General features: G+C 40.7%; 1 protein-coding gene across 3 annotated transcripts in view; it reads left to right on the plus strand.

Annotated features, from left to right (window-relative positions):
* NR4A3 (nuclear receptor subfamily 4 group A member 3) overlaps positions 1-17,658 on the plus strand; it is a 29,181-nt gene extending 11,523 nt beyond the window's left edge. For all 3 annotated transcript variants that reach the window (XM_057423005.1, XM_057423004.1, XM_057423003.1), the window contains exons 6-8: positions 3,421-3,620; positions 4,821-4,999; positions 14,480-17,658. In XM_057423005.1, coding sequence (XP_057278988.1) covers positions 3,421-3,620; positions 4,821-4,999; positions 14,480-14,742 — 642 coding nt within the window. In that variant the 3' untranslated portion in view covers positions 14,743-17,658. The remainder of the gene's footprint in view (positions 1-3,420; positions 3,621-4,820; positions 5,000-14,479) is intronic.
* The last annotated feature ends 9,121 nt before the right edge of the window (positions 17,659-26,779 follow it).

Consider the following 26,779-nt stretch of genomic DNA (forward strand, 5'->3'; position numbering starts at 1 on the left):
GTTTACAAGCCGTAAAGTCTTTACCGTCTTAAAAGCACTGATAAGAGCTTTGGAGAGGAGCTCCTTCCCTCCAAAACCCCCTACACACTCGAAAAGAAAAACTCTAAAAACCAAACCCCAAAATAAATTTACATAAGCCATGAATTTTCAACCAAAACAGACTGGAACTGGTTCTGTTCAGAGCATGGCTACTTTTTTTTCAGCGCTGGTTTTAACTTACCAGTCCACAGCAAAGGTATATTTAGGTCCTTGGTTTCAAAAAAGCAATTGCCAGGAAGAGAATTTGGTTTCTGAACTCCTTAAAGGCCAAGGGCCGCAGTCCGGTCTCACACCTGTTTTACTGGTGCAATTCCCCGAGTTTACACTTCTGAGTAAGTGAGATGAGAAACAGACCCTCTATCTTCTTGTCCTTATTCTTGCAGATTAGCCACTGACTTAAATAGAAGTGTTGCTTTTTTGGAGGGAGAGTGCAACATTTAGGTAATAATACCCCCTCCTTCCCCAGCCACAAAATTAGGCAAAGAGTGGGGCTTTCATACAAACAAGCATAGCTTCTCCTCTGTTATTGTTGGGGTTCTGCAGCTGTAGCAGTTGGTGAAGGTCAGATGAAAGCAGGCAAAGGGTAGAGCTAGGTTGTGCTATAAGGCTCTCCAACATCAGGCTTTCTGTATCTCTTTAGATATGCCATACAATTTAATGTTGCTTGCTACACATGCAACCCTTTCCTTGAGCAACAGTCGGGTTTCATTCAATTCCCAAAGGATCTCTGGGCAAGGGAGTAAGGCAGACCTTTGTCTTCTGGCTTTCTCACAGCGTGCTTCCAGTTTGCATAGGGCAGGTTAAGAAATGCAGATTTGTTCCCTTCCCTACCGTGGCCTCCTGACCAAGGGTAGGCTTGCCATCTGTCTTGGTCAAAAGTTAGGTCAAATTTCACCTCTTCTCAATGAAATAAACATGGAAAACCCCACCGGTTTTGGTGCATAAGCCAGAGCCACACATATTGTTTATGGTTACTTTTTATACTGCTAAGTCTGTAACAAGTAAATAATATTTTATTTTAGCTATTCTTTGTAAGTGCAAACTCTTTGTAGTGAGCACTGATGTATTAAAGCAGCTACAAATTATACAATTGCATATAACATTTACCTTTCTTCTAAAATTGTTCTCACGGGATAAACTGTAACAACAAATACAGGTTATAATTCTTTTACATGTATTCAATTTAATTCCTTGTGGAATATACCATACTGTGGCATTCACAGTTATGTGACATAATGCTGCATCCAGTTTCATTAGAAAACATGAAAACTTTGCCTTACTTTTGCCAAAGGTGTGTTTCATAAATATTTGGGACAAATTAATAACTGGCGTAATTACACTGACTTGTGATAAGTTGTATTTGGAATGAACTTAGGGTAGTATTATTTTTCCTTTGCTTTTCCTTCCTCATCACTGCTCAAAGGATCAAGCATGTTTCTTGCCTTAACAATGCCTATGGCAGAGCAGGAGTTTTCATCAGCCTGTTTGATTTCCCTGTGCTGAAAGGAGGACATTATTCAGCTCCTGCATAGCAAAGCACATCTCCCAGAGCCAGGATGCGCACTAGCTTGGCTTGCTCCACAGCTTCATTTTAAGAGGGTTCAGAACATGCAAGGTGCCTGAAAAAACATATATTATTTTTCTCCCCACTAATCACCCCAGCACATATTGCTGAGGTCCAGTGCCAGCAGTAGTTAGTTCATGCTGCTCAACTGCTCCATTCAGATGCGGGAATGAAAACGTAAATGATGCAGCATAAAGATTATTCTGCCATTGCTCCACTCTGTATTTTGGGCTCTACCGGCTTCATTGAGACATGATTCTTCAGAGTAGCTGGGGCAGAATTTGTCTCTGTGTGAACTTTGTAAAGAGGGATTACACATTTCACTAGCAGACTAGAGATGTGAGCTGGAGCTTACCATGAGAAGCTCATGCAGTTAGCGTTGGGCAAGCAGAACAGAGTCATTCAGGGCTAGCACCAGTACTCCAGATACAGCCAGAGGTCTCTAGGATTGCTTTGGTTCTCCAATCAATCAGCAACTCTGATGCTGTGTACTTCATCCCTTATCTACCAACAGCAGCCAGCTCCAAATAGGATGGGCAGAGAGGAGGGCACCCACCTGAGAAGTTCTGCTTGCTGTCCCCCTCTCTTTTTCCTGCACAGAGGTGACTTTTGGGTTGCAGATAGCAATTTGGGTGATATCTGCAGCTCCAGTGGCATGCCTGTAATAAGGTCCCCCTCCAGGCTGCCAGCCCACTGATAATGATGGGAAAGAGAGCTGTGTCTTCCTACTTCCTCTCTGGCTTTGGGAGTTGCTAGGGAGACCTTTAAGCTGATGGACTCAAGCCCTAGCTGCATGTGGCAAGTTGTTGCCAGAGGGTGTGCACAGTTCTTTCAGCCATGGAGACCACTCAGCCTTTCCTTGACTGAATCCCGGAGAGAGAATGGGTATGAAATCTCTTCCAGAAATAACCCACCAGATGTATGATGGCAAGGAAGCTGTTACAATAAATGCCAAATTACCCAGTTCCTGTTCAGAAAACCAGCAGCACGGAGTTGGAGTAAGCCATGAAAGCTCATGTGCTATTTTCTGCCAAGAGAGAGAGGAGCAGCAGGGGAGTGACAGGGATCCATTGGTGGGGAAGTAGGAGAGAGCAGGGAGGGAGCTGTCAGGGGATCACGGGGAAGCTGAGCAAACTGGGTCTGTCAAATGGTTGTCTGGAAGAGTTACGGCCACATAAGCAGGATAATAGGTTCTCCTGAACCTTAAATGCTTCTATTTGAAGGATAGGAGGTAATATGGGGCAGCCTTTTTTACTTTGAACCAATTATGTATTCAAATGAAGCAATGCTGCATGTGTCAGATAAAACATGATTTATCTTACGTGTCTCTATCGCTGTCAGATAAAATGCAATTGCAGAGGTTTTGGAAGAAATCTGTGTTTTGGACATACTGAGAGAAATTCATCAGTGGGAAAAGTGTTTAATTGTAGCAAGTTAAATAATATTCCTCTTCTAGTGTGATGGAAATTATCTTACCCACCAGGTTTCTGTTTCTGTTTACTAATAGCATACAGGTACTTGTGAAATGTGATGGTAATTATTATATTTTATTTATATATATTAATATATATTGTTTATATATTAATTTATAATTAAACATGTTCTGTACATGTGGAAATATTTTTGAAATGTACATCTGAATAGCAAAATGCCTGTAGGTAGCCAAATAGGTAGATAGATATAGGCCTACTTATTATGCCTTTGATAATAATACCAGCTTTGCCACAGAAGAAGATGTTGTTGGGCAAGTAATGAAGTATGTTTCACAGAATGCCCTTAAATGCACATAACGTTGCTTTCTGTGGCTTTCATTTTAGTACTGTTCCACTGATCAGGCTGCTGCAGGCACAGATGCAGAACATGTACAACAGTTCTATAACCTTCTGACTGCCTCCATTGACATAACTAGAGGCTGGGCAGAAAAAATCCCAGGATTTACTGACCTCCCAAAAGAAGATCAGACATTACTCATAGAATCAGCTTTTTTGGAGCTGTTTGTACTAAGACTCTCCATCAGGTAACTATTTATTTCATTTCCTTTTAAGATGATGTGAAAAATCATCCATCTAAACATTTTTAAGGAATAAATATGGTGCGATCTTTGAACATTGTCAGTGGTACCGAAAAAAAACCCTCAGAACATCAGCAATGTCTGCATCCAAAGGATATGATGTTTAATTCATTTTACATTGCAGAAACCCCCCCAAAAAAGGTGATTTAAAAAGAGAACGTAGGTCTTGCTAATGTGCTTCTTTTTATTTGGTATACCCCATCCTCTTCTTCCATAGTAAGCAAAATTGATCCTCAGGTCCTATTTGCTTCATACTCATCAGCATAAACTATAGAAAAGCACCTTCAGTATGAAAGCTTTTTCTTTTTCCCCTTCTCTTGTGCTTGCACATCTTTGTCATCCATTTTTGAAAGGGATGAAGAAGATTTAAAATCTTGTTCAGATTGCTTTTCTACTTAATACCAAGTCATTTAATAGAGTGAGATGCTATTTGTCAGTGTAGCACTAGTTAAGACACTTAACCTAAAACACTTTCAAGGACTGGGAAAATTCCAGGCTGGTGATTTGAATTATGCCCTGTTTCCTTAGGTTGAAAATGACCTTTGCATGCATTTTTTAACAGGGGTATTGGGAATGGGGAGGAGAAGGAGAGGAGAGCTTGGCTGTAGCATCTATCTTGCACACACATTTTCATATGAAAGAGTTTATGGTGTGATGTGTATTGTGGTCCATTACTGTATGTGTTTTCCATTGTTTTTTCTTTATCAGTTTTTACCTTCTGAAAAATGCAGATGAGGAAAAGTAAATGCTGAGAGGTGCAGAATCTCTTCTTTCTCCATTTTTTATTAGTTTTACATTTCAAAATGCACTTGCTTAGTATTCCTTTGGTTCAAACCTACAGTATTTAATGGAAAATGTCTTCTCTGTTTATGCCTTTGGGCAGGACCAAAATCTTAACTAATTAGACAGTCTACACCACATGCTACAGCTAACCTCAGGCTTATAACCCTACCAAGTAAGCAATCACAGAAGCTTGTTTGTTGTACTTTGGCCCCAAGGGAGAAGCATATTGTAAACGTGAATGCCCACATATGTCTCAGGATAATATGCCTTGGATTTTAAATGACAGACAATTCAATACTGGTTATGCATTTTGCTGTAAAGTAGAAGATGCATTTATAATTTTTTCTATTATTTTTATTTGAGGTCTGATACTGCTGAGGATAAGTTTGTATTCTGCAATGGACTCGTGCTTCATAGACTTCAGTGCCTTCGTGGATTTGGGGAGTGGCTCGACTCTATTAAAGACTTTTCCTTAAACTTAAAGAGCCTTAACCTTGATATCCCAGCCTTAGCAAGTTTATCAGCTCTAACTATGATTACAGGTAAGTGCTCCTTTGTCAATAGAAAGCTTCAGACCATAGTGCTATGCTTTAATGTAGATTCAAGCAATTTCAGTTAATTTAGCTGTATTCAGGGTGAAGAGAGTATGATTTTTAAGCATTGGAATGACCATACTGAAATTGTGGACTAACATTAGGCTATCAGATGCTTGTATTAAAATGTAATCTAACTCTATTTCCTCATGGTTTTGTTGTTTTCTTAGAATAGCCTCTAAAAAGCAGAGTTCTTCCAAGCAAATTGTATGTAGCTCCTATAAAAATGTTCAAAATACATGCTGAGTACCAAGAAAAGCCTAATAAAATGACCAGAGCTAGGTCTTCTGTGTAGGAATACTAATATTAAGGTAGCTTGAGAGTTAGTATAGCTCATGTCTCAGCAAGGTAGCCAGACCAGATAGTTGGCAGCTTCACAAGGGCAGACGGGCTGCTTTCATTAGCCCAGCTACTGTAGGCAGTCCATGTACTGCTTTCTTAAGAGAGAAAATTGGAGACTAGTAAGGAAAAAAAATCCTCTTTCACAGTCGTGCAAAAGCTTTTGGGTGTGCATGTGCTCACATCACCCCTGCCTGCGGGGATGAACAGCAGCAAGAAACTAATGACAAAATCTGCCAAATCTGTCCAGTAAGTACAAAAAAGGGGGAGTATAACCTTACAAAGTCTAATTTTCTCATTCCTGAAACAACAAAGCCCCTTGAAGTGCACACTGCATACCTTGGGCTTCTTGCAATTGAAGAAGCATGGCTAATGGAAACAGGGAAGGTCAGGAGCAGGGGTGTCTGACAACCATACACTGGAAGTCAGAGAAGCTGTCATCTCTGCAGAGCCTCACACTCATTTCAGAAGAGCTGGTAGTATAAAGGTGCAACTGTGTCATCAGTGCGAGGCAGGGCTCCAGTGTGCCTCGGATGCTATAGCCCCACTGGGGTGGATGTTGATTTCCTTTTGCAGTTCGGGCATCCACCAGTTTACAGGCATTGGCCTCAACAATATCAGCTGCAGTCTTCATTTTACCTAGGATGATGTGATGGGATAAAACGCTCAATGGCAAATATAAAAACTAAAATTGGCCAATTCCTGCTGATATCTGGTGGGGCCAAGGTTTTGGATTCAGAGTTTGGTGATACGCTTCCTTTCTACATTTTGGTGAAGGGTTAGGGTAAACGTGTAATGTGTGTTTTAAGAAAAGTGTTTTCTTCAGTAATTTCCGTTCATTTCTTCTGCAGTTGAAAATGGTACCTTAAGGTGCAGATTCTTGTTTCTTCGATAAAATGCTTAAGTCCAGAATAACTCCTTGCAGTTGCTTTGTTGGGTATGAATAATTTTCAAAATGAGTGATACGTTAAAATGAGAAAGAACATTGCCAACATATTTTTTACTCCTATATAGAAACATCCACTGACATGTGTTCATGAATACTTACATATATGTATTATAAAAGCAGTTATATATGTGTATGCCTATACAAACCTACATACATATATAATAGGTTTGTGTATGCACTTAGATATCTACAAATCAAGAACAGGTGCTGTGTCTCTCCGTATGTATTTATAAACAGGCATATATGCTCACATATATGTAGCATATATAATTGAGTTAGATTATTTATTATATTGTAGATATGTCTTTTCTAGATAGACACAGATAGCTTATTCTTGATTATTTTCCTGGAGACTGAGAGGATGCAGGTCAATGAACAAAGAATGTAGAACAAGCTATTGTACAGGAAGAAAAGCTATTCTCCTTACAAACCCCTGCCCTGTTTTAATAGGATAATTCTTTGTTCAGTTAGACACTGGTTGCTTGCCCTTACATGAAGTGTCAAAGTTGTCCAGTGGCTGGCTCAGGTTACCCTAAGATATTTAACAGAAATAGCTTTTAACGGGTATCACCCCTCATTTCTTCCTTTCCTTGATAATAACCCTTTCAGGAGTTGGCTATATTCTGCTGGTCTTCCCAAGTTTCTAATCAAATGGAAGTAACTGTTGCCTTTAAAAGGAGTCCATTTCTGTCCATAAAAACTTTAAGGTTTTCTGAATTTATCAAGCTTTTCTTGTTGTTTTTTTTTTTTCACCTGTATGACATGGTGCCTAAAATGAATGTAATTTTCTGCTCATTCTTTTATTTCATGAGGCCAGTATATCTCTGCTGATTTGTGCTCTTAAGGACAGAGTATACTTACAAGCCATCTAAATTAGACTGAAGCTCCTCTGCCTAGTGATGTATATTCACAGGTTTCAGACCTCCAAGAGCAGCTAGCTAGCTAGCTTAGGGACTTAGCCAGAAATTTGCTCATCTGAAAATGGATGCTATTTTATAATGAGGAGCAGTTTTGAAAAGACCCCTAACAACCTGAAAGAGGAAATCAGGTAATTACGGCACAAAATGCTGGTGGGCATAGTTCTTTGGATACATTCTCAGTGATAGTATATTGAAGTATATTCAGAAAAGCCTTGAGATTTGCCTCTGTTGTGGCATCCCATGAGAAATGGCTTCTTGTCTTCTCCCTACGGTTTGAGTATAACAAGCCATCTGCTGGTTTTCAGCAAGTCCCGCTAAAAGAAAAAAAAAAATAATAATGATGAATTCTGGAAACATAAATCTGTTGAACATTTTAAGCATTGTTTTGAGGCTTATCTTAGATTTAGGTGGGTTAGCTACCATACTTTATCTCTGGTGAAGGTACTCTTCTCTCCTGTAATGGACTGTTGAAGGCAACAGGTAGTTAGGAAACCCTGGTTCAAGCCCTTTCTGTGAGTCAGAGCACGAGAGAATTACCTTTTCCAGGAACACAGAATATCTGTCTATTGAGTCACTGTCTGTTGTGTTGAGACCATTTGACATATTTCACGGGCTGTAGAATAGCTGTTGTGTATGTGGGGACAAGCTGGTGCTCAGAGGGACACCCAAGGCCCAGTCACTGGTCTGATTCCAACAAAAAAGGAATCCTACCATGAATCTCCCATGTCCCAGATGGATATTTATGTCATTGAGCTGCAAGATAGGAAGGAAAATTCTGTTTTATAAGTCTAATTGTTTGATTTTATTAGCAATACTGCAAAACCAAAATGCTGGCTTGAGCAAGATTTTCCTTATTATTGCACAAATCGCTCCAGTTCTATTTTGTATTTGTCAACTTTTTATGACTTAATGGCTCAACCAAAAAAAGAAAAAAGACAACAATCCTGTGTTCTATAATAGTCATTGCTTGTTTTAATACTGCACAGCATCTTAAGTAGCACCAAATTCAAGAATTGTCCCTCCAGGGAAAGAAAAGTGCTGCTGGGAATGACCTGTTTGTTCTTCTTGATTTCATGAGTGCTGCCCATAGCCCAGACAAAGTTGTGCTCTTAGAAAACAATCCATCTTCCATACTGCTCATTAATAGCATTGCTGAAAGAGAAAACTAAGAGAAGCTGCTACTCTCTTTTGCATATTCTCTCTCAGTCCTGCAAGGGTGTCAGTGAGAACTAACATCTCTCTTCCAGTGAAGGAAGAGGGAATGAATGTAAACATTAGTGTTGGGGGCCAAAAGACATTCCACTGTTCCCAGTGTCCCAAGGTGGTGAAGGCTGTTCTCTCAAATAGGGACATCAAACCAGCTCCCCAGTAACAGCCCCAGTAGTTCCAAAGCCCTTTAACTAACTCTGCTGACTTGTTTGGAGCAGCTAAGCTCCATGTCCTGTCTCAGCCACAGCTGCAGATCACAGCAGAGGATGCATGATTACAGGCATATATGACCATTCACTGTTGAGTGATTTTGAAGAGAATGGCAGGAGACTTAGTATTATAATACTTGCTAATTCACTGCTTCCTTTGAGTAAAACTAAAGTATGCACAACATAAAATAAACAGGAAAAGATTTTGTAATATTTTGCATTGTATAATCCACTAGAAAGTCCATATATTTGTGCGTTTTCTGTTTATGTTTCCTGGGAATTTGCAGCATGTTGCCTAGAAGGAAAAGCATCATGTTGGATTGCTGCTGAATTTTCGAGTCCTTTCAGATAGGACATCTACTTGAAAAAGCACCCAGAATGAAAGAAGTGGAATCTGGTTTATTGTGGGTGGCTTGCAAACAGTTAAACTCTGCAATGCCCCAATACATCTTTTTTTATTTAAAATACTCCTTCCTTTAGGATCTTCCTCTCTCTGTCTCTCTTCTCTTTTTTTACTTCCTTCAGCTGGTTAAGAAGGGGTGGACACAACTTCCTCCAGAGCACATCAGCGGCATTCTAAGCATCAGCTGGATGAAAGTAGTTAGGGAAAAACACATGACACTTTCCCCACATCCCCATGAAAGCAAGAAATGGGTTCTGTCCTGTTCTTTGTCTTTTGGGTTACTTATTCTGTTGGGATGTAGAATCTAAAGAGCTAAAGAAGAGTGCCAAAACGTGGAAAGAAAATGCTGGTCTTCTTAGGAAAAGGTCTGTCCTTACTTCCACATGGATGATTTCTTTCAGTTTAGTGTGCTGGATGGATCGCAAGTGTTCCCGCACAACCACTCCATGAGGGATTAAATAGTGTTGGTGATGACGCTTTGCAGAGTAGGCCAAATATTAGCTCAGCCTATTCTTGAAAATGCTTCCTTAACTTCCCAAATGACCATTCCTAATGATCTGGTTTACAGTTTTCCTGACAGGGTGTAAGTCCAAAGACTGAGAGTCCAATGCAGATCATCTCAAGGGCACACTCTAATTTAGCCTCAAATTTCTGTCTGCTCTAAAACTGCTAGTGTTTTCTTTCTCTCTCGTTGATTTGCTTTTCCTCTCGGCCTCTTCCTTTCTCTATCCACATCAAAATATTATTGTTTTGCCCACTTGACACTCTCAGTGGGATGCTGCTGAGTACAGAGCATTCAAACCCTCCTTCAGCCAAAGTTTTTCAGCATATGTTTTATTTTAAATGTGTTACAGACCAGCGCAGAACCACTGTATATATTGGGCTTATTCACACTCTTGATGCTTTGTTAGACTGGCACCAGAATATTGAAGAATATTGTGAGGTTTCAATTAATTATGAGTTTCTGTTTGTCTTCCTGCTGTTGGGCTTTCTGTTCCAGTTTACGAACACAATTTTTAGCACCATCAGTCATACCAAGAAAAAGTAATGAGTCCTGTCTGGCTAAAACGGGTCTGGCTGCTGCAGTTCCCTTCTGAGCATGAATTCGTTCAACTTCCCTGCGGAAGGGAGGCTCAGCTACTCTTCAGCAGCAGTTATCCTTCAGTCCTGTTTCCAGGAGCCTCTGGAGTGGGTGCTTCTTGTGCTGGGTCTACATACAAGCAGGTGGCAGACTGTAGGAGTGTAGGAGAGCCAGATACAAAAAAAAAACCCAAACCACCCTCCAGATTGCATTGTCTGCCTTCCCCCTGCCACTTTGCTGAGGGAAATACTGTCAGCACCAAAGTGAAGCACTCACTCCTCCACTCCCACCCTTTTGCTGAGGCAAGAACTCTTTCCTTCTACAGCAACCAGCAGCCTCTGTGTTACGCTGTGGTTTTCTTAAAGGAGGGAGCAATCTAATGGTGTCCTGTGTGGTCATTCAGCTCATCTGACTTTTAAGTACCTTGCACAGCTGACACAGGGCACTTCCAGAAGATTATTCATCCACTTAGAATTGTAATCATCTTCTAAAAATGCCCAGCCTTCCACTGATGTTAGGAGGAGCTCAAGAAGTCTGTGCTCCCAGGTACGGCACCCTTGTGAAGTACAGGATTGCAGCAGGAAAGGAGACTGCTGGATCTGACTGATGAGTTGCAATCTTGCTGTGTAACAGAGTGTGCATGAGACAACCAGAAAGGCAACTGAGCCTTGTGTGTGAGTTATAGAAGAGGAAGAGGATTGTGAAGAGGGAAGAGAAAATCAGATACCTTATTGAAACTGAGACAATCAAGATGCCTATTTTAAGTCTGCAGCGTAAATCTGTTGCGTTTCTGATCTGGCTGACACCCCAGAATGAATTAAGGTTAAAACTGACCCACACTGACAAAGAGCACAGAGGCTCTTTGAGGTACTCAAGGTCTTTGAAATACTTACGCTCTTTGAGAGGTGTTTCTTATAAAGGTAGCACTCTGTCTGCCCAGCCTTGCATAATCTGCCCTGTGTCAGAGATTTTGGAAAAAAGGACTAGCACAGCTGGCGAGGGGTTTTCCTGCTCTTTTGCTTTCTTCCTATCAAGTTTTTGCTGATCAGCATAATTATAGCACAGAACTGCATTTTGGTTCCTGGGAAAGGGAAAAAGGTGTAAAAAACTTGCTGTATTCAGTTTGCCAGGATGAGCTGCTAAGTTTGCAGAGCTTTAGAGGCAAGACTCCTGATGAATCATTTTGACAGGCTTATGGAGAGCATCTTTGCCATAAATCACCATTTTTCTTGAAAAAATCAATGTTATCCTAAAACACAAGGCTGAGAAATCCTATATTCACTTTACCCATGCCTTTTTAATTATCATTGTAAGAAAGTCTAAATACAATAATATTTACACAGTACCTCAATCAGTTAGAGAAAAATCTATCCATTTTGACTAGCTGTCCTTGGGATAAATCTTATCATTCCTGTGTGGATATGAATATCCTAGGTGGAAGAAGGAGAATTATTAGAGGCCATCAGCTTCAGCATCATTGCACACTTACCACAGGTGCCTCATACTGCTCCCTTGAGTTGAGTAAGGTTAAGTAGACTGTGGGTTTTTCTTTGTGCAAATGGAACTGGCTGTGTGGGAAAGGTGAGAAAATGTGCTTCCTGCTATTTGAGCCCCATTAAATTTAAGTCTTTGAGTAAATTAGACCCAGGACCCCCCAAGTCTACCAAAGAGAGGAGCTGTTTCTTATGCAAGTACATTCCCCAGAAAGTTGTTGGATACTAACACCAGAGACTGCGTTAACAGTGCCAAGGCATGCAGTGCCCTTTAGTAGCTGAAGGGCTTCTACGCAGATGGCTTTGACTTTCTACAGGTCAGTGAGGGATGCCTTAGGGGTGGGAGACTGGAAACCCCTGAGACCATTCCAGTCATAAGGAATTTCCTTTGTAGAGATCTGCAAGTAGCAGAGGCCATTGCACGGCGATTCATGCAGGAGGAAACAGTTTGGGTTTTCAGAGACTTCTTTAATATTGTAGAACCAGAGAGAGGCTTAAGGATGGAGTATCTCCTAATTCTGAATTTTGTTAAGTACGGCTACTAATATTATGATCTTTGCACATACTGTGTTTTCCATTGGCATGTTTCATGGCTAGCCACTAAAGACACCTTCTGAACTTGCCAGTGTGAGACAAAGACCGTGTAGTTCTGGCTGGAAATGTTAACAGTGTTTCTATACGCTCTGGAGCCAGAGATAATTTTCCATACTCTGCAGCAAAGTACACACCTACTGAGGCATTGGTTTAAAAATGTGCTCTGCTAATTTGTAGTCAGATTTTTGGATCCATTCTAGTATTTCAGCTCCCTAGACTTATAAAGGTATCTTCATTTACACAGCCAGGAAACAGCCTCAAAACAGATTAAAAGAGGGGAACTGTTCAAAGACTGCGAGATTAATTTAATGTCCTGCAGATTCTCTCAGTAGGCTAGTGGTTGAGAGAAAAAAAACCCAAACCCTACAGCTTTTCAAACCTGTATAAAATATTTATTTGCCAAGATTTTTAATGGCAGAATCTGCCTAAGTATTTACTCTCAGTGACCTGTATAGTTAAGGCTTACATGCTTACACTACACACCATTTACTGGAAAGGCTTTAAATATTCATTGACTCCTCATGTTTTAATGTAAACAAGGCACTTAGAATGCCTAGTGGTTTTAGTTCCTGCAAGGTGAAAAAGATGTCTGAAGCAGATGTTACTGCTTGGATGAGTACTGCTCTGAAGCAACAGGGCAGATTGATGGTACTTAAATGATAGAGCTTCTGGCCGGAGATGTACACGTCTCTGATTCTGATCCCAAACCAGTATTCTTCAGGAGTGAGCTTTGCCTAAGTAAATAAAGTTGAAAGAAGTGTAAAATGGGTGAATATCAGTGGAAAAGCAGACCTTCACCTTTCTGACTGCCTTCATTGAACCCCATCTGTTTTATTGGTTTGTCACAAACATCTCGCTAAAGCAGGGAGCCGGTGAGGAGTTTATATACACATCTGGGCAAGGCACCACTGTGTGCCTGCTTCTGAAATTAAAGGAAACTGCTTCTGGAAGTAAAGGAAACTGAACTCTTTTCACTGTTCATTAAAGAATGGACAGAGAAAACATCTATTGCTTGCTTCGCCTGGAGCAGAGGAACAAGATTCGGGGGCACTGGGCACTATAGGGACCATGGCTGCCAGGGACTGGGGAGACAGCCAGGGACAGAAGACAACTTCAGATGCATCAAACACGAGAACTGCCACAATTACTCCTCATCTGCTGCTGTCACTGTTTTTATACATTAAGTTGATAAAAATTGATTTAACCTGAGTTTTCTTTGACAGCCCTATCTGGTATAATTTTATTTCGTATGTAAAGTATTATGACTTTGTTTTTGAAGCCAATTCCTACTTAACTGTGAATTTCAAAGTCAAAGTCAAATCAAAGCATCACAAAATTGATTGAGATGATTGGTCTGAAATGTTATATTGATTTATCTACTAAATCTGGATAGCAAACAACACAATTCTTTCCCTGTGTAGCAGTAAAGAGACTGCTTTCAATCAAGCACAAATCTGACTCATTCTACTTATGCTTAAAGAGTCATTGTAGTATTTTAAACTGATACTTTAAAAAGGTATCCAGCTACCTTTCCTTTCAGGAATGCTGATTTTTGGGTTTTGTGACGGATAATACAGCAGCCTTTTCTCTTTAGGAATTGCTCACTTAAAACAAAATAGTTAACTTCCAGGCTTCTTTTATCTTAGACCTTTTAAAGATGAATAAACTAAAAAGCAATGCCTGATCAAAATAACAAAGGGTGGTAAGGTGCCTTTAGTTTCTTATAAGAGTGCCTGCAAATTCCTGGTGGAATTCTAGGCTGGGCACTGATGGAGCTGGCTGAGGATATCGATCGCCACTTGAATTCACTGAATAAATAATGGTTGCCATAGTTATTGAGCATTCACAACTGGTGGGGAAGCACGGAAATCTCCAAAACACCTCCTGTGATAGTTTTGCTGGAAAATCACCCAATTAATTCTGTCTCATATCATGAAAATAATGCAAGATACACAGGATGCTTGGACTGCTTGTACTAGAATTTAAATTGTATTTGAGCATCTCTGCCACCTATTTTAGCAGCTAAAGAGAAAATGGCACTTGCAACCTCTTATTTCATGTGACAGAAAGATTAACGGACATCATATAACCCCAACTGTTCTGAGAAATATTATGCTTTCAAAGCACTTTTTGCGTTGAGTGCCAGAGTATAGATTTGGGTTACACCAAAGAAAATGAGTTCTCTCGATTTTTGTTAGGGATGCTGATGTGTTTTCTCCTCTGTCTTTATAGAACGGCATGGATTAAAAGAACCAAAGAAAGTGGAAGAGCTATGCAACAAGATCACAAGCAGTTTGAAAGATCACTTAACTTTCAGTTGCCAAAACAAAGGACAACCGCTCGAGTCCGCAGAGCCGAAGGTACTGGGTGTTCTGGCTGACTTGCGTTCTCTCTGCACACTGGGACTGCAGCGCATCTTTTACCTGAAACTGGAAGATTTGGTGCCAGCTCCTTCCATTATCGACAGGCTGTTTCTGGACACCTTACCCTTCTGAGTCTAACCACCCTCTGGAAAGGCAAATGCCCACCAGAGCAGGCAAACAGATCGTGACTTACAGCTAACATTTCTGCCCTCACTTAACAGAAAAGCAGCTCCGAGTCTAAATTGAGGTCTTTTCTGGCGCTTTGTCCTTACAACCTGAGGCCTGAAACTTACTGGCTTACTGTTTTGGGGTTGTGTTCTTTGTTTTCTTTCGTGTGATTTTGGGTTTTTTAAATGGCTATTATGGCACTTTTGGACAATGCTATCCCAGCAGCAGTAAAAGGTTAACATGACTGTTTTAAATCTGTTGTTTAACACCTCATGGTGTATGAGGAGTAATTGTAGAAGCTGTATTTGAAAACAAGAACAGCGAATAGTTGTTTGCCAGGGTAGTATGTGTTTTGTGAGAATACCTTTAGCATACTTCCTGCATCAAGGGCACATACATCAGCACAATCGAAACAAAAATTCACTTTTTTTAGCAAAGTACATTCAATTGAACATTTCATACAAATCAAATATAGCAAAATGACAATGGCTGTTAGCTCCCATGTTCAAGTGCAATTTTTTAAAGTGCTGTCTTACTAAGTCTCGTTTATTAACTAATTTATTTTACTATCAAAACAAACGGAAGAAATCAAGTGAGAAAATTTACATGCACTAACTTACCTGACAGAGTTTTCCAAACTTGATTCCATGTAGCGCGACTTATTGACAAATGTATGTGGAAGACACGGGAGCAATTGTGGCTCAGTTGTTCCTTAGCTAAGGAAATCCGAGTAAGTAGTGATTGGAGCATACAGGGTCAGCATCAGGGATAGTTCAGTTTTAGACTTCTAACACAAGTGACTAGTTAGTAAACAGACAGAAGATGGTTTTCAAGAACAAGCAAGTCTTGTAAAATAGTATGAATGTAAGTGCTAGGAAGGATATAGTGGGCTGCGTTTAAACATTCCGTGTTCGTACTCCTTTTTGTATGTTTATACTGTTGATGCCATATTAATATGAAATAATTTGTTGCATAGTGTCTTTATTTGTATAAATGTTTGTATGCATGGTATATTGTAATGGCTTTGCCTGTATTTATTGCAATGACTGCCAGCTCATGGGAGCCCTGTTACACATGATAACTAAATGGGGTGTTCACACTGACTCAGATACACCAGTTGGAAAACTATATACATATATATAATGTGTATATATATATATGTATATACCTATATTTGTGTGCGTGTGTGTGTGCGCGTGTCTTTTTATTAACCATTTGTATATAAAATATCTGTCCAATCACAAGCAGAGTTATTTTACAGTTTATTTGCAGTGACTTCTAAGGCAGTACTGTTTAGCACTTTGATATTAAAATCTTGCTCATGTTTTGCTAAATTCAAATACTATTTAAAAAGTTTAGTTCTAAAAAAAACTTTATATGCACTGTATTAAGTCGAAATTTTGTTGGTCATTTTGCTAAGGAAATTTTTGAATGTCAACCTGATGTCACTGTATCTTTTGTTAGCTTTAAACATTCTAGCTTTTGTCTTTTTTTAAACTATGCTGTTTATATGGAAAATTAAATTATACAATCAAACAGATGCCAAATGAATTGCCTAATTGCTGCAAAGGATAACCCAGATATCGAGTCACTGTATGGTTTTCAGATAGTAATCTGGTATTTTATCACTTACTATGTTTGGATGTGCTTTTATGAAAAAATTATTCTTATATCAAGATTTATAGTAGTGTCAATAGGGAAACAGACTTCTAATCACTATAGTTAATATTTCCGGTTTACCTGCAGATAATATTTGGAAAAGTATTGCTTTTTGTATTGACTTTTAAGCTTATGTGCAAACATAATAGCATAATTAAATATCAGAGAAGCTAATGTTTCTTGTAGGTTGCTGTAACAAGCCTGACCAGCAAGACAAATATATTTTGACTGAATTTGCTTTTGTATATACTAAATATATATATATACATATATATATACACTCACACACATGTGCGCATACAAAAACATACCCACGCAAAATCCAAAAGTATATTCACTTTTGTCTCCTTGTGTAAGACACAAGGTCCCTCGAGAAATGACTTTTAACTAGGGATAAATCCTGCCGGGTGCTGAGCACCAGCCATAGGAGGGCGCGCAGGCGCTACTTGCGAGTGGGCCCTTTCACGAAGAATTTTCAGGCAAATCAGCATAGTACAGTCAAACTGCTTTTTTGTTGAGCAAGGTTTGTTTATTAAGTGGGATGTGAGTGGGAGGTAGCAGGTCCAGAGCGCCATGCGAGACTTCACGTAGCCGGTGTCCTCCAGTCTTCCATAGATAGTCTTAACTGTGATACTCTCCCAAGTCATGTCATCCATGGAATTGTCCTTCATGTCCACTTCAATACACAGATTCATCCTAGAGTACAACCAGCGACAGGTCACAGTGCTAAAAGAAAGAGTTAATGCAGACTAAATCTACTTCTTTTCTTAGAGCTCTCTCAGTGTGAACATGCCTTTGTCTAGGCAGAATTCAGGAATATATCAGGTGTTAAGGGAGAGTGCCTTGCTTTTATTTCAGACAACAGTGTTTCAAGAGTTTCTTCACTCCGCTGACCGCAGTACTTTTTTCTTTTCCTTTTTTCTTTTTCTTTTTTTTTTTTTTTTGTGGTGTTAACCTGTGGGTTGAAAGAAATGCTCTTGTACATATACAATGTAAATTAAAATTATTAAATTGAATAACGTTTTTTTCAGAGGCCCCATGTGTGTTGAATAAGTATGCTTAATTCTGTTAACATCTGATGTGAATTTTTTATCATTTATAAAACATTAAAAAAAATTGTCTACTTGAGTCTTGAAAGTGGAAAAATTGGTGAAGCATGCTTAAGAACACTGGCAACTTAATGGCTAGTCTTTTGATTAAAGCAGCTTTTATACAAATACAGTAAGACTCTGCAGTATCTGGTGATGCAATCTCTTATTAGATACTGAGAGCTGGACAATGGCTGTCCCAGAGGTTGAGCTGCACATGGACCAGAGCAGAGGGACTACCTGCCCCTCACTGTGCTTCCCCTCCCTGCCAGGAAGGGATTGTAATTAACTCACAGATTATGATGGCCACAAGGGAGGGAGGGGATGGCTATAGGGCTTGTGGTCCCATAGTATGTCTGGCTAGAAAGAGCTCAAAGCTCTGATCCCATCTTTTCCCCTTTTTTGTCAATAAATCCTGGTAAGACAACCCTTCAGCAGGCACCTGCATCATTCTCTTTAAATGTGCGTCCAATTGCTTTCCTTACTGTGCCTTTGCTTTGCAGGAGGGATCACTTATCCCCTGCCAGACAAAACTGTTTGGCTACAAATGCTTTTTTACCAAATGCAGTTTTGAGAGGCATCTGCCACTGTTCTGAGTATGGCCACAAGTACTGACGGCTATGACATACCTCCGCAAGAGCTGTTCTGCAGGAGCTGCTCAGCTGGAGATTACATCAAATGATGTGCTGTGGTGGGATGCAGGATCGGCAAGCTCTTTCTTTGGAAATGTGACAAAACAAAAGGTTGCTCAAACCCTTGCAAATTATTTGTTGCTCTTTTTTTCTATGCCTTATTTTTAAAATTGAACGATGAATCTTAAAATTGTTAAAGATCATGGCAATGAGTTTTGCATAATAGTCCCCTGTTGGGCAAAATATGCAGATCTTGTAACTAACCCGCACCACGTTCTGAATATTCACCCTACAAGACAAAGCTTATCCTCACTAAACTCACGAGTATCTTAACTTGCAATTACTTCAGGGGCCAAAAGTTGTGTCCTTAGGCATGAGATCAGGACCGTGTCCTGTTCCAGGTCACCTGCCCTTCTGTCCTTACATGTGCCTTTTGTACTCATACTCTTCAACCACATCAGTGGCAGAGTCCTTGCAAAGGGATGTGATGTCTGATGATCGATTCTGACAGTGGGAGGTTGCGCTGAGTTAGGAGTACAATAGTGTGTTCTTCTAGTAGGACCATCCTTGGATGGGAGACTGGCACCAAGACACCCAAAACTGAGCAAATTTAACTAGAGGTGAGTCAAATCTTTTCCTACATCTTTCCTACTTTACACATTCAGGTTCATTTGTCCAATATGCACAGCCAACATTTCAGTTCTGTTGCAGAGAGAACGGAGAGAGAGAGAGGTTTAATTGTATAAAATTAAGCCTGGCTCTGACAAAAATTGGCAACTCCCTCTATGGACACTATGAAACATGTCTTTTGATTAATTATTTGTATTATAGCAACACCTAGAGGCCACAACAGAGATCAGGACCCCATTTTGCTAGCTACCCTAACTAGCACCCCCAGTACCCACCCGCCCAGGAGAAGCTCCAGCCCAAATAGACAAAAGAAAAATAAAGAGGAGCGATAGGGGAATAAAGGGCGTAGAGTGCCATGCCCAAAGGCATGCAGCATTTCAGTCTCAGAGTTAGAGGTACAAGTTTTTGTTTACTAAGCTAGTGTCCAGTGAATGCTCTCATTTTATTTTCCTTTGCTTTCCCTGGGCAATTTATGCAGCCACTGTATCAAATTTTATGGAATAACAATAAAAGCATTGAAAATTTCAAACTAACCCATGTATTCAAAGTGATCTTTTTTATTCTGTATGTATAAATCATCCATGAGACTATTCAAAATCCTGGTCAGTCATATGTTTGAAACTAAGCTGTCCCGCAGGATTTATAAAAGAGATATTTAGCTGTTCTTTATGAAATGAATGAAAGAGACCATTAGGAATATTGTGAGATACAGATTAAACAATAATTACTAACGGATAAAATGATTAACTTTAAAAAATGACAAACTACTGATGCAGTAATTGAGTAAATGGGGAGTCAATTAACCACATTCTTAGCAGCAGGTGACATATTTGAGAACTGCATTCCAGACCTATGTTTGTGAGAATTACCAACACAATGTTTTTGTCAAATAAAAGAAAAAGAAGCTTGTTTACCATACGGAAACACTTTCTTTTTTTTTCTCTGCTTTCAACATTAAATGCCTTTACTTGTATATCCATAGTATGGAAAGTTCTGGCTGCATTTGGTTATAAAAGAAGTCTGAATACATGAAGTTGTGACACAGCTGTGAAAGTTGTGTGGTATCAAGATGGTAAATGCTCCATCCCTGGCCAGGCTGGACAGAGCCTTGGGTGACGTGGTTTAGTGTGAGGTGTCCCTGCCCATGGCAGAGGGGTTGGAACTAAATGATCTTAAGGTCCTTTCCAGCCCTAACTATTCTATGATTCTATGATTCTGACCTGTTAACCTAGCACTGCCAACTCAACCACTAAACTATGTCCTTAAATACCACATCTACATGTCTTTTAAATGTCTTTAGGGATGGTGACTCCACCACCTCCATGGGCAGCCTGTTCCTATGCTTTGATGACCCTTTCAGTGAAGAAATTTTTCCTAATATCCAATCTAAACCTCCCCTGATGCAGCTTGAGGCCCTTTACTCTTATCCTATCACTTGTTACTTGGGAAAAGAGACCAACCCCCACCTCACTACAGCCTCATTTCAGGCAGTTGTAGAGAGCAGTAAGGTCCTCCCTGAGCCTCTTTATCTAAAGGCTAAACACCCCTGGTTCCCTCAGCTGTTCCTCATCAGATTTGTGCTCCCGGCCCTTCACCTGCTTTGTTGGTCTTTGTTCAACATGCTCCGGCACCACAGTGTCTCTCTTGTAGTGAGAGGCCCAGAACTGAACACAGTATGTGAGGTGCAGCCTCACCAGTGCCCAGTACAGGGGGATGATCACTGCCCTGGCCCTGCTGCCACACTGTTGCTGATACAGGCCAGGATGCTGTCGGCCTTCTTGGCTGCCTGGGCACAACCTGGCTCATGTTCAGCAGCCATCAAACAGAACTCCCAGGTCCTTTTCCACAAAGCAGCCTGTAGCATTGCATGGGGTTGATGTGGCCCAAGTGCAGAACCCAGCACTGAGCCTTGTTGAACCTCATACCACTGGCCAATCCATGGATCCAGCCTGTCCAGATCCCTCTGTGAAGCCTTCCTCCCCTCAAGCACATCAACACTCCTGCCCAACTTGGTGTCATCTGCAAATTTGCTGAGGGTGCACTCGATTCCCTCGTTCAGATCGTCAATGAAGATATTAAACAGAACTGGCCCCAGTACCAAGCCCTAGGGAACACCACTTGTGATTGGCCACCAACTGGATTTAACTCCATTCACCACCACTCTTTGGGCCAGACCATCCAGCCAGTTTTTTACCCAGTGAACAGTACCCCCGTCCAAGCCATGAGCAGCCAGTTTCTTCGGGGGAACACTGTGGGAAACTGTGTCAAAGGCTTTACTAAGGTCCAGGTAAACATCTACAGCCTTTCCACCAGTTAATACATGGGTCACCTTGTCATATAAGTACAGGTCAAACAGGATTTGCCTTTCATAAACCCATGCTCACTGGGCCTGACCATCTCATTGTCCTGTACGTGCTGTGTGTTGGCACTCAAGATGATCTGCTCCATTTTAGATTCTTTATCAATTTTTCTTAAAAGAGCAGAGAAGTCTGGGCTTGTTTAGGTGAAATTTTGTCTCAAATAAATAAATAAATAATCAAGGAAAGTGACATTTTAAGCAGCTGAAATACCTCAAGTAACCCCAAGTCTTTAACCTGCTAAGTAATGCATTAAAAAACTCCCTCCACAATAACTTCCACTGTGGTCTGTGATTAAGCACTACTGTAGAATGAAAGCAAATTACAGAGATGGCTTGATACTGGGGGAAATTTCAAACGCAGTAGATAGAAAACAGAAATTAATTTACCTTTCATGGGGTCTTATTATTTATCTTGCTGTGTTTCCTAATTAATTGACGATATTGATGTTTACACAGGCATTTGCTCCTTTCCAACTTCTCTTGATCCTGTGAAGAAGTCAGAATGCTGCATTTGTAGTATCACATTTATTGCCATGGCAACAGTCAGGGATTTCACAAACACTAATTAGGGCTGGCAACTTGGAATATTGTCAGTACGGCCCCATATAATTTTCCCTCTTTTATCCATTTCTCATTATACCTCACTTTAATGATTGACTTCAGTATGGATACAGGTTTTTTCCCCATGTCCTCAGGATTCACTTAATGCCTTCTCTGGTTTACAACTACCTTTCTACACCTCCGCACACACCCGGTTAAGAAGTAACTGCAGTCCCTACCTGCATTTGTGTTAAGCTCCATTTCTCACACTTCAAATTAATCCAAGTTTCAGTACAACCAGCTGGTTTCTGCGCCAGCATGTGCAAAAGTAGTAAGGAAATGTACAGAGGCTTCGCGGCATCTTCCCAGACAAGCTACTTTTTAAAGGTAGATGCTAAATCTTGCTCAAGGCAGAGTACAAGCCTTCTGTTCGTGGAAGATTAACGTCCAAAGATCATGTAAAATATCTTAATTCAAGCATGACAAAAGCATTTATAGACATTTAATTTACTATGTAATAATATGGAGAGCTGGGCCCACGTGAACCTCATGAAGTTCAACAAAGCCAAGTGCAAGGACTTGCACCTGAGTCGGGGCTGAGTGATGAGTCTATTCTGCCCCTGTATTCTGCTATCAGAATCCACCTGGAGTACTGAATTCAGACTTGGGGCCCCCATCATAAGAAGGACTTGGGCCTTTTGGAGCAAGTCCAGAGGAGGGCCACAAAGATGATCAGAGGTCTGGAGCACCTGCCCTATGAGGAGAGGCTGAGAGAACTGGGGTTGTTGAATTTAGAGACGAGAAGGCTCTGGGGCAAAACTTTTTGTGGCCTTCCAGTATTTTAACGGGCCTAAAGAAAACATGAGAGGGAGTCTTCATCAGGGAGTGTAGTAATAGGACATGGGGTAATGGTTTTAACCTGAAAGAGGCTGACTAAACATTAAATTAAGTTCTTTACTGTGAGGGTGGTGAGTCACTGGCGCAGGTTGCCCAAAGAAGCTGTGAGTGCCCCCTCCCTGTCAGTGTTCAAGGCCAGACTGGACAGGGCTTTGAGAATCTGGTCTAGTGGAAGGTTCCCTGCCCCTGGCAGGGGGTTGGACAAGGTAATCTTCAAAGTCCCCTCCAACCCAATCCATTCTGTGATGCCATGATTCTATACTAATCGTGTATTACCATTATCCAATTGAGTATGTGCCCTAATTTACCCGGAAGCTTTATCAAACCCCACGTTGGCAGAGAATTTTTGAGCCTTCCTAAAAGCAAAATGTATTAATTTGCTAGCAAAGAAAGAAATCACATTTATGATGGCATCATCAGCAAGGGGGGAGATTTTACTTCATTGGTCATGCTCAGGGTAAGAAAGAGATGTGCCTACTGAGCAAAGCCCCCATTCAGGGGCTCACTTGAGAACAAGTCCCAGCTGGCTGTCAAACCACCCACCCAGTAACGATATTCAAATAAAAACAAGCAGAGAAAATATGCCCTTATTTGGAAAAGAAGACAACAAATGAGACTGGTTACAGTACATTTATACTCTAGGCCACTGTAAATATCTAGAAAAAAAGAGAAAAATAACAGAACCACCTGGACCATCTTCAATAGGTTACAGGTGAAATCGTATCATGTTTCTAATTTAGAAAGGATTTTTTCATTATTAACAGAAAACTAGTATTTTAATAATAAACTCTGAGCCTGATCACCATCTTCCTTCCCTACATGATGGGGACATAAAGATCCTCTTAAATGATGGGAAAATAGATCATGAATTATTAAGGAATTGAGAGTTTACTTGGCAGTAAATTCCTGAAACTTTTTAGGAGATTATAATTGAAACCAGGGTAGAATTACTATAGTTGATAAAGAAAGCTTATTGAAATAAACAGTATAATGTACTAAAAAAGCAAAGTAATGATTTAGACTAGACATTCCAGGCAAACGTGAAAGACTGGAAAAAGCTTTGTATTCCAACGGATGCTGAGACAAAGCTAACATAAACATCTAAAGAAAGCCTTTACTGAAAAAACCCTGTTGCCTCAGAAGTGTACATTTTGCCTTCCTTTTTTTCGAGGAAAGGCTGAACCATGCCAGCTTGCCCAGTTTCTGATGATACTTCCCACTGCAGTTCTCTGTGAGGATCAGTTTTGAAACCTACCCCTAATGCTTTTGAGAAATCTGAACCCAGAGCCCTCCAGCCTTTGGGACTTTATTTTCATTACTTAACTTTGTTCCCCCTATCCTTAATTTCAAAAGGCATAACCAAACTCATGGCAGGGCTCTTCGTAAGCTTTGTGAACTGGGCCACAGTCAAAAATTTCCACACTGAGTAATTTTATTACATGAAGTTTCCCGCCTGCTGTACAGAGCTGTGCAATATTCAGCACGGACATCTGCTTTTCATCTGGTTTCTAAAGGAAAGCCTGGTGGATTGCTGCCCCTTTGAAATTAAGGAGTCAGGGAACAAATTTAAGTCGTGAAAATAAAATGGCAAAGCTGGAGGGCTCCGGGTTCAAAATTTACAGAAGTATGGATGCTCTGTTTTAAACTGATCTCTTGAGGGAAGCGCAACGGAAAGTATTTCCATTGATTGGGCAAGCTGACACAGCTCAGTCTTTTGGAAAAAGAATCAGGATCTATCGCACTTTCAGACACCAGAATTACATCCACTTTAGACCTAAGTGGTAGCTTTCAGTGAAGGACTTCTCAAGGTAAGTAATACAGGGTGGCTAAACCTGAGAAACTAAAAGAAAAATAAACATAATGAATTTCACTGAAATCTTCAAATCCTCTTAGAACACAAGGGTTTTGTACAAAGACGTGTTTTCCTCCACGCCTCTAAAGCAGCTTCCCTTCCCACGAGATGGAGTTGTAAATGCAACATGAAAAGGCTGCAGGATTGTGCTGCTGGCCTCTCGGGGGCAGAAACAATCACGGAAATTTAATAAATATGGTGGGAAACACTATTCGGTGTTAGCATTTTCCACTTTTCCATAGTGTGTAATTCATACAACTCAAGTAAAACACAAGGCCTGGTTTGGTCTGGACTGCCACGTCGTTTAGGCTGCAACTTCACAGACGTGACTAGCTGGCATAAGGCAGGACTTCTGCCACCTCCATCACAACATGTCTGCCTGCTTCTTCCCTCTATGGTGCTTTCCCTTCCTTGGGTTTGTGGCAGGGATTGTGTGGATGGGAGGAGAAACAGAGTAAGAAACTCATCTGGGTTATAACTAACCTGGTTTTTTCCAGCTGGGGTATCATCTCTGTTCCAGGTGAGACACCACCTGGAGTACTGCATCCAGCTCTGGGGTCCCTGGTATAAGAAAGTCATGAACCTGTTGGAGCAGGTCCAGAGGAGGTCACAAGATGGTCAGGAAGCTGGAGTACCTCTCCTGTGAAGGCAGGCTGAGAGAGTTGGGCTTGCTCAGCCTGGAGAAGAGAAGGTGATGGGGACACTTGATTGTGGCTTTTTAGCATATAAAGGAGGCTTAGAAGAAAAACAGAGAGACTTTTTACCAAGGCCTGTAGTGACAGGACAAGGAGCAACAGTTTTCAACTGAAAGAGGGTAAGTTTAGATTGGACATAAAAAACTCTTCCTTGTGAGGGTGGTGAGACACTGGAATGGGTTGCCCAGAGAAGCTGTGGCTGCCCCATCATTGGAAGGGTTCAAGACCAGATGGGGCTTTAAGCAACCTGGTCTAGTAAAATATGTCCCTGCCCACAGCAGAGTGGTTAGACTAGGCGATCTTTAAAGGTGCCCTCCAGCCCAAACCATTGTGTAGTCCAATCATTCCTTACCGATCTGCAATGCCATTAACATGTACTTATTTTCACATTTGCTGTTTGGATACTTTGGCCTAAATTTTAGATCTGCTCCATACCCATAATGCCAAATAGAAGAAGAGTCCTGGGTAATCTTTTGAATCCTACTGCCATACACGATTTGCATGGGAGTCGCCTGCAGAATTCCCAGTTGAAAAAAGAGGCCCATTGTGCCAAGTCCTCTTCACACACTTAATTGGAGACACCCCCAGACACCTCCTGCTCCAGAGACATTTATAACTAATGAAGCAGGATGGAGAGAAAAAGTGTTACATTTGCTGTATGGATAGAGGTATTCAGAGTTTTGCTCTGTCACATGGGAACTCTGGAAAAGCTATGAAGTTAATCCAGATCCCACCGTACTAGCCTTTTGCTTTAGAAAAGTAATTCCTTCCTGTTTTATGCCATGAGTCAGCATACTTTTCCAAAACGGTGCTTTCAGACTAACAATTGTCAAATTGCTTGGGGAGACTCTAACCTGACATATTTAGTACATTCTTCCCACAGCCCTCACAGAAGCCCACAGATGTCAGTTTCGATCAGACTCAGCCAGGGCTGCAAAACCCACAGGGCTAGTAGGGCTAGGATGCATCTTAAAATGGCCTAAAAAGTTAATCCTTCAAAAATTACTGTGTATTCTGCACTTAAGAGAGACACATAAGGCTGCGAAGGGCAGCATTTCCACAGGCTGCCCTGAAATAACAGCCTAGTTATTAGTCCAATATTGGTTTTAAACCTAGAAATTTATAGATCATAGGAACTCTTTTAGAAGCAGATTACTGCTTTAAGTCTCACACTGCACATACAATGCACCCTGCTGTGAAGAGCTGTCACCATCTAGTCAGCGGAGTCCAAACCAGTCTCATAAACCTGAATGGCATAACATATAAAGCAAAAGATGTTTCTGTAATGCTCTGTATAGTGATTACTATCAGAGTAGGTGGTTAAAAAAAAGAAAACATCATATAAGAGATTTTGTTTCCAGTACTCAGTATTAGAAGAGTAATTCTTATGACTGGACTCTTTAAAAAAAGACCGTAATTCAGTAAGTATAGAAGAGGGAGAAAAAAAACACCACAACCCAAACAAAAAGAAGGGTATCTTGTTAGAAAGCTACAGACAGTTCATGATCACAGAAGGCTCTGATTTTACAGATTAAGACTACATGAGAACTCATGTGTTAGTTTCAAGTGAGGGTTCATCTAGCCCAGCATCTTGATGATGGCCAGGGCAAACTAGAAGCAGGCTCTGAAGGCTGATCTTGACTTTATGA

Source organism: Pezoporus wallicus, unplaced genomic scaffold, assembly GCF_028554395.1.
Source record: "Pezoporus wallicus isolate ANWC-B61680 ecotype Strahan unplaced genomic scaffold, APGP_CSIRO_Pwel_v1 contig_749, whole genome shotgun sequence".
Taxonomy (NCBI): domain Eukaryota; kingdom Metazoa; phylum Chordata; class Aves; order Psittaciformes; family Psittacidae; genus Pezoporus; species Pezoporus wallicus.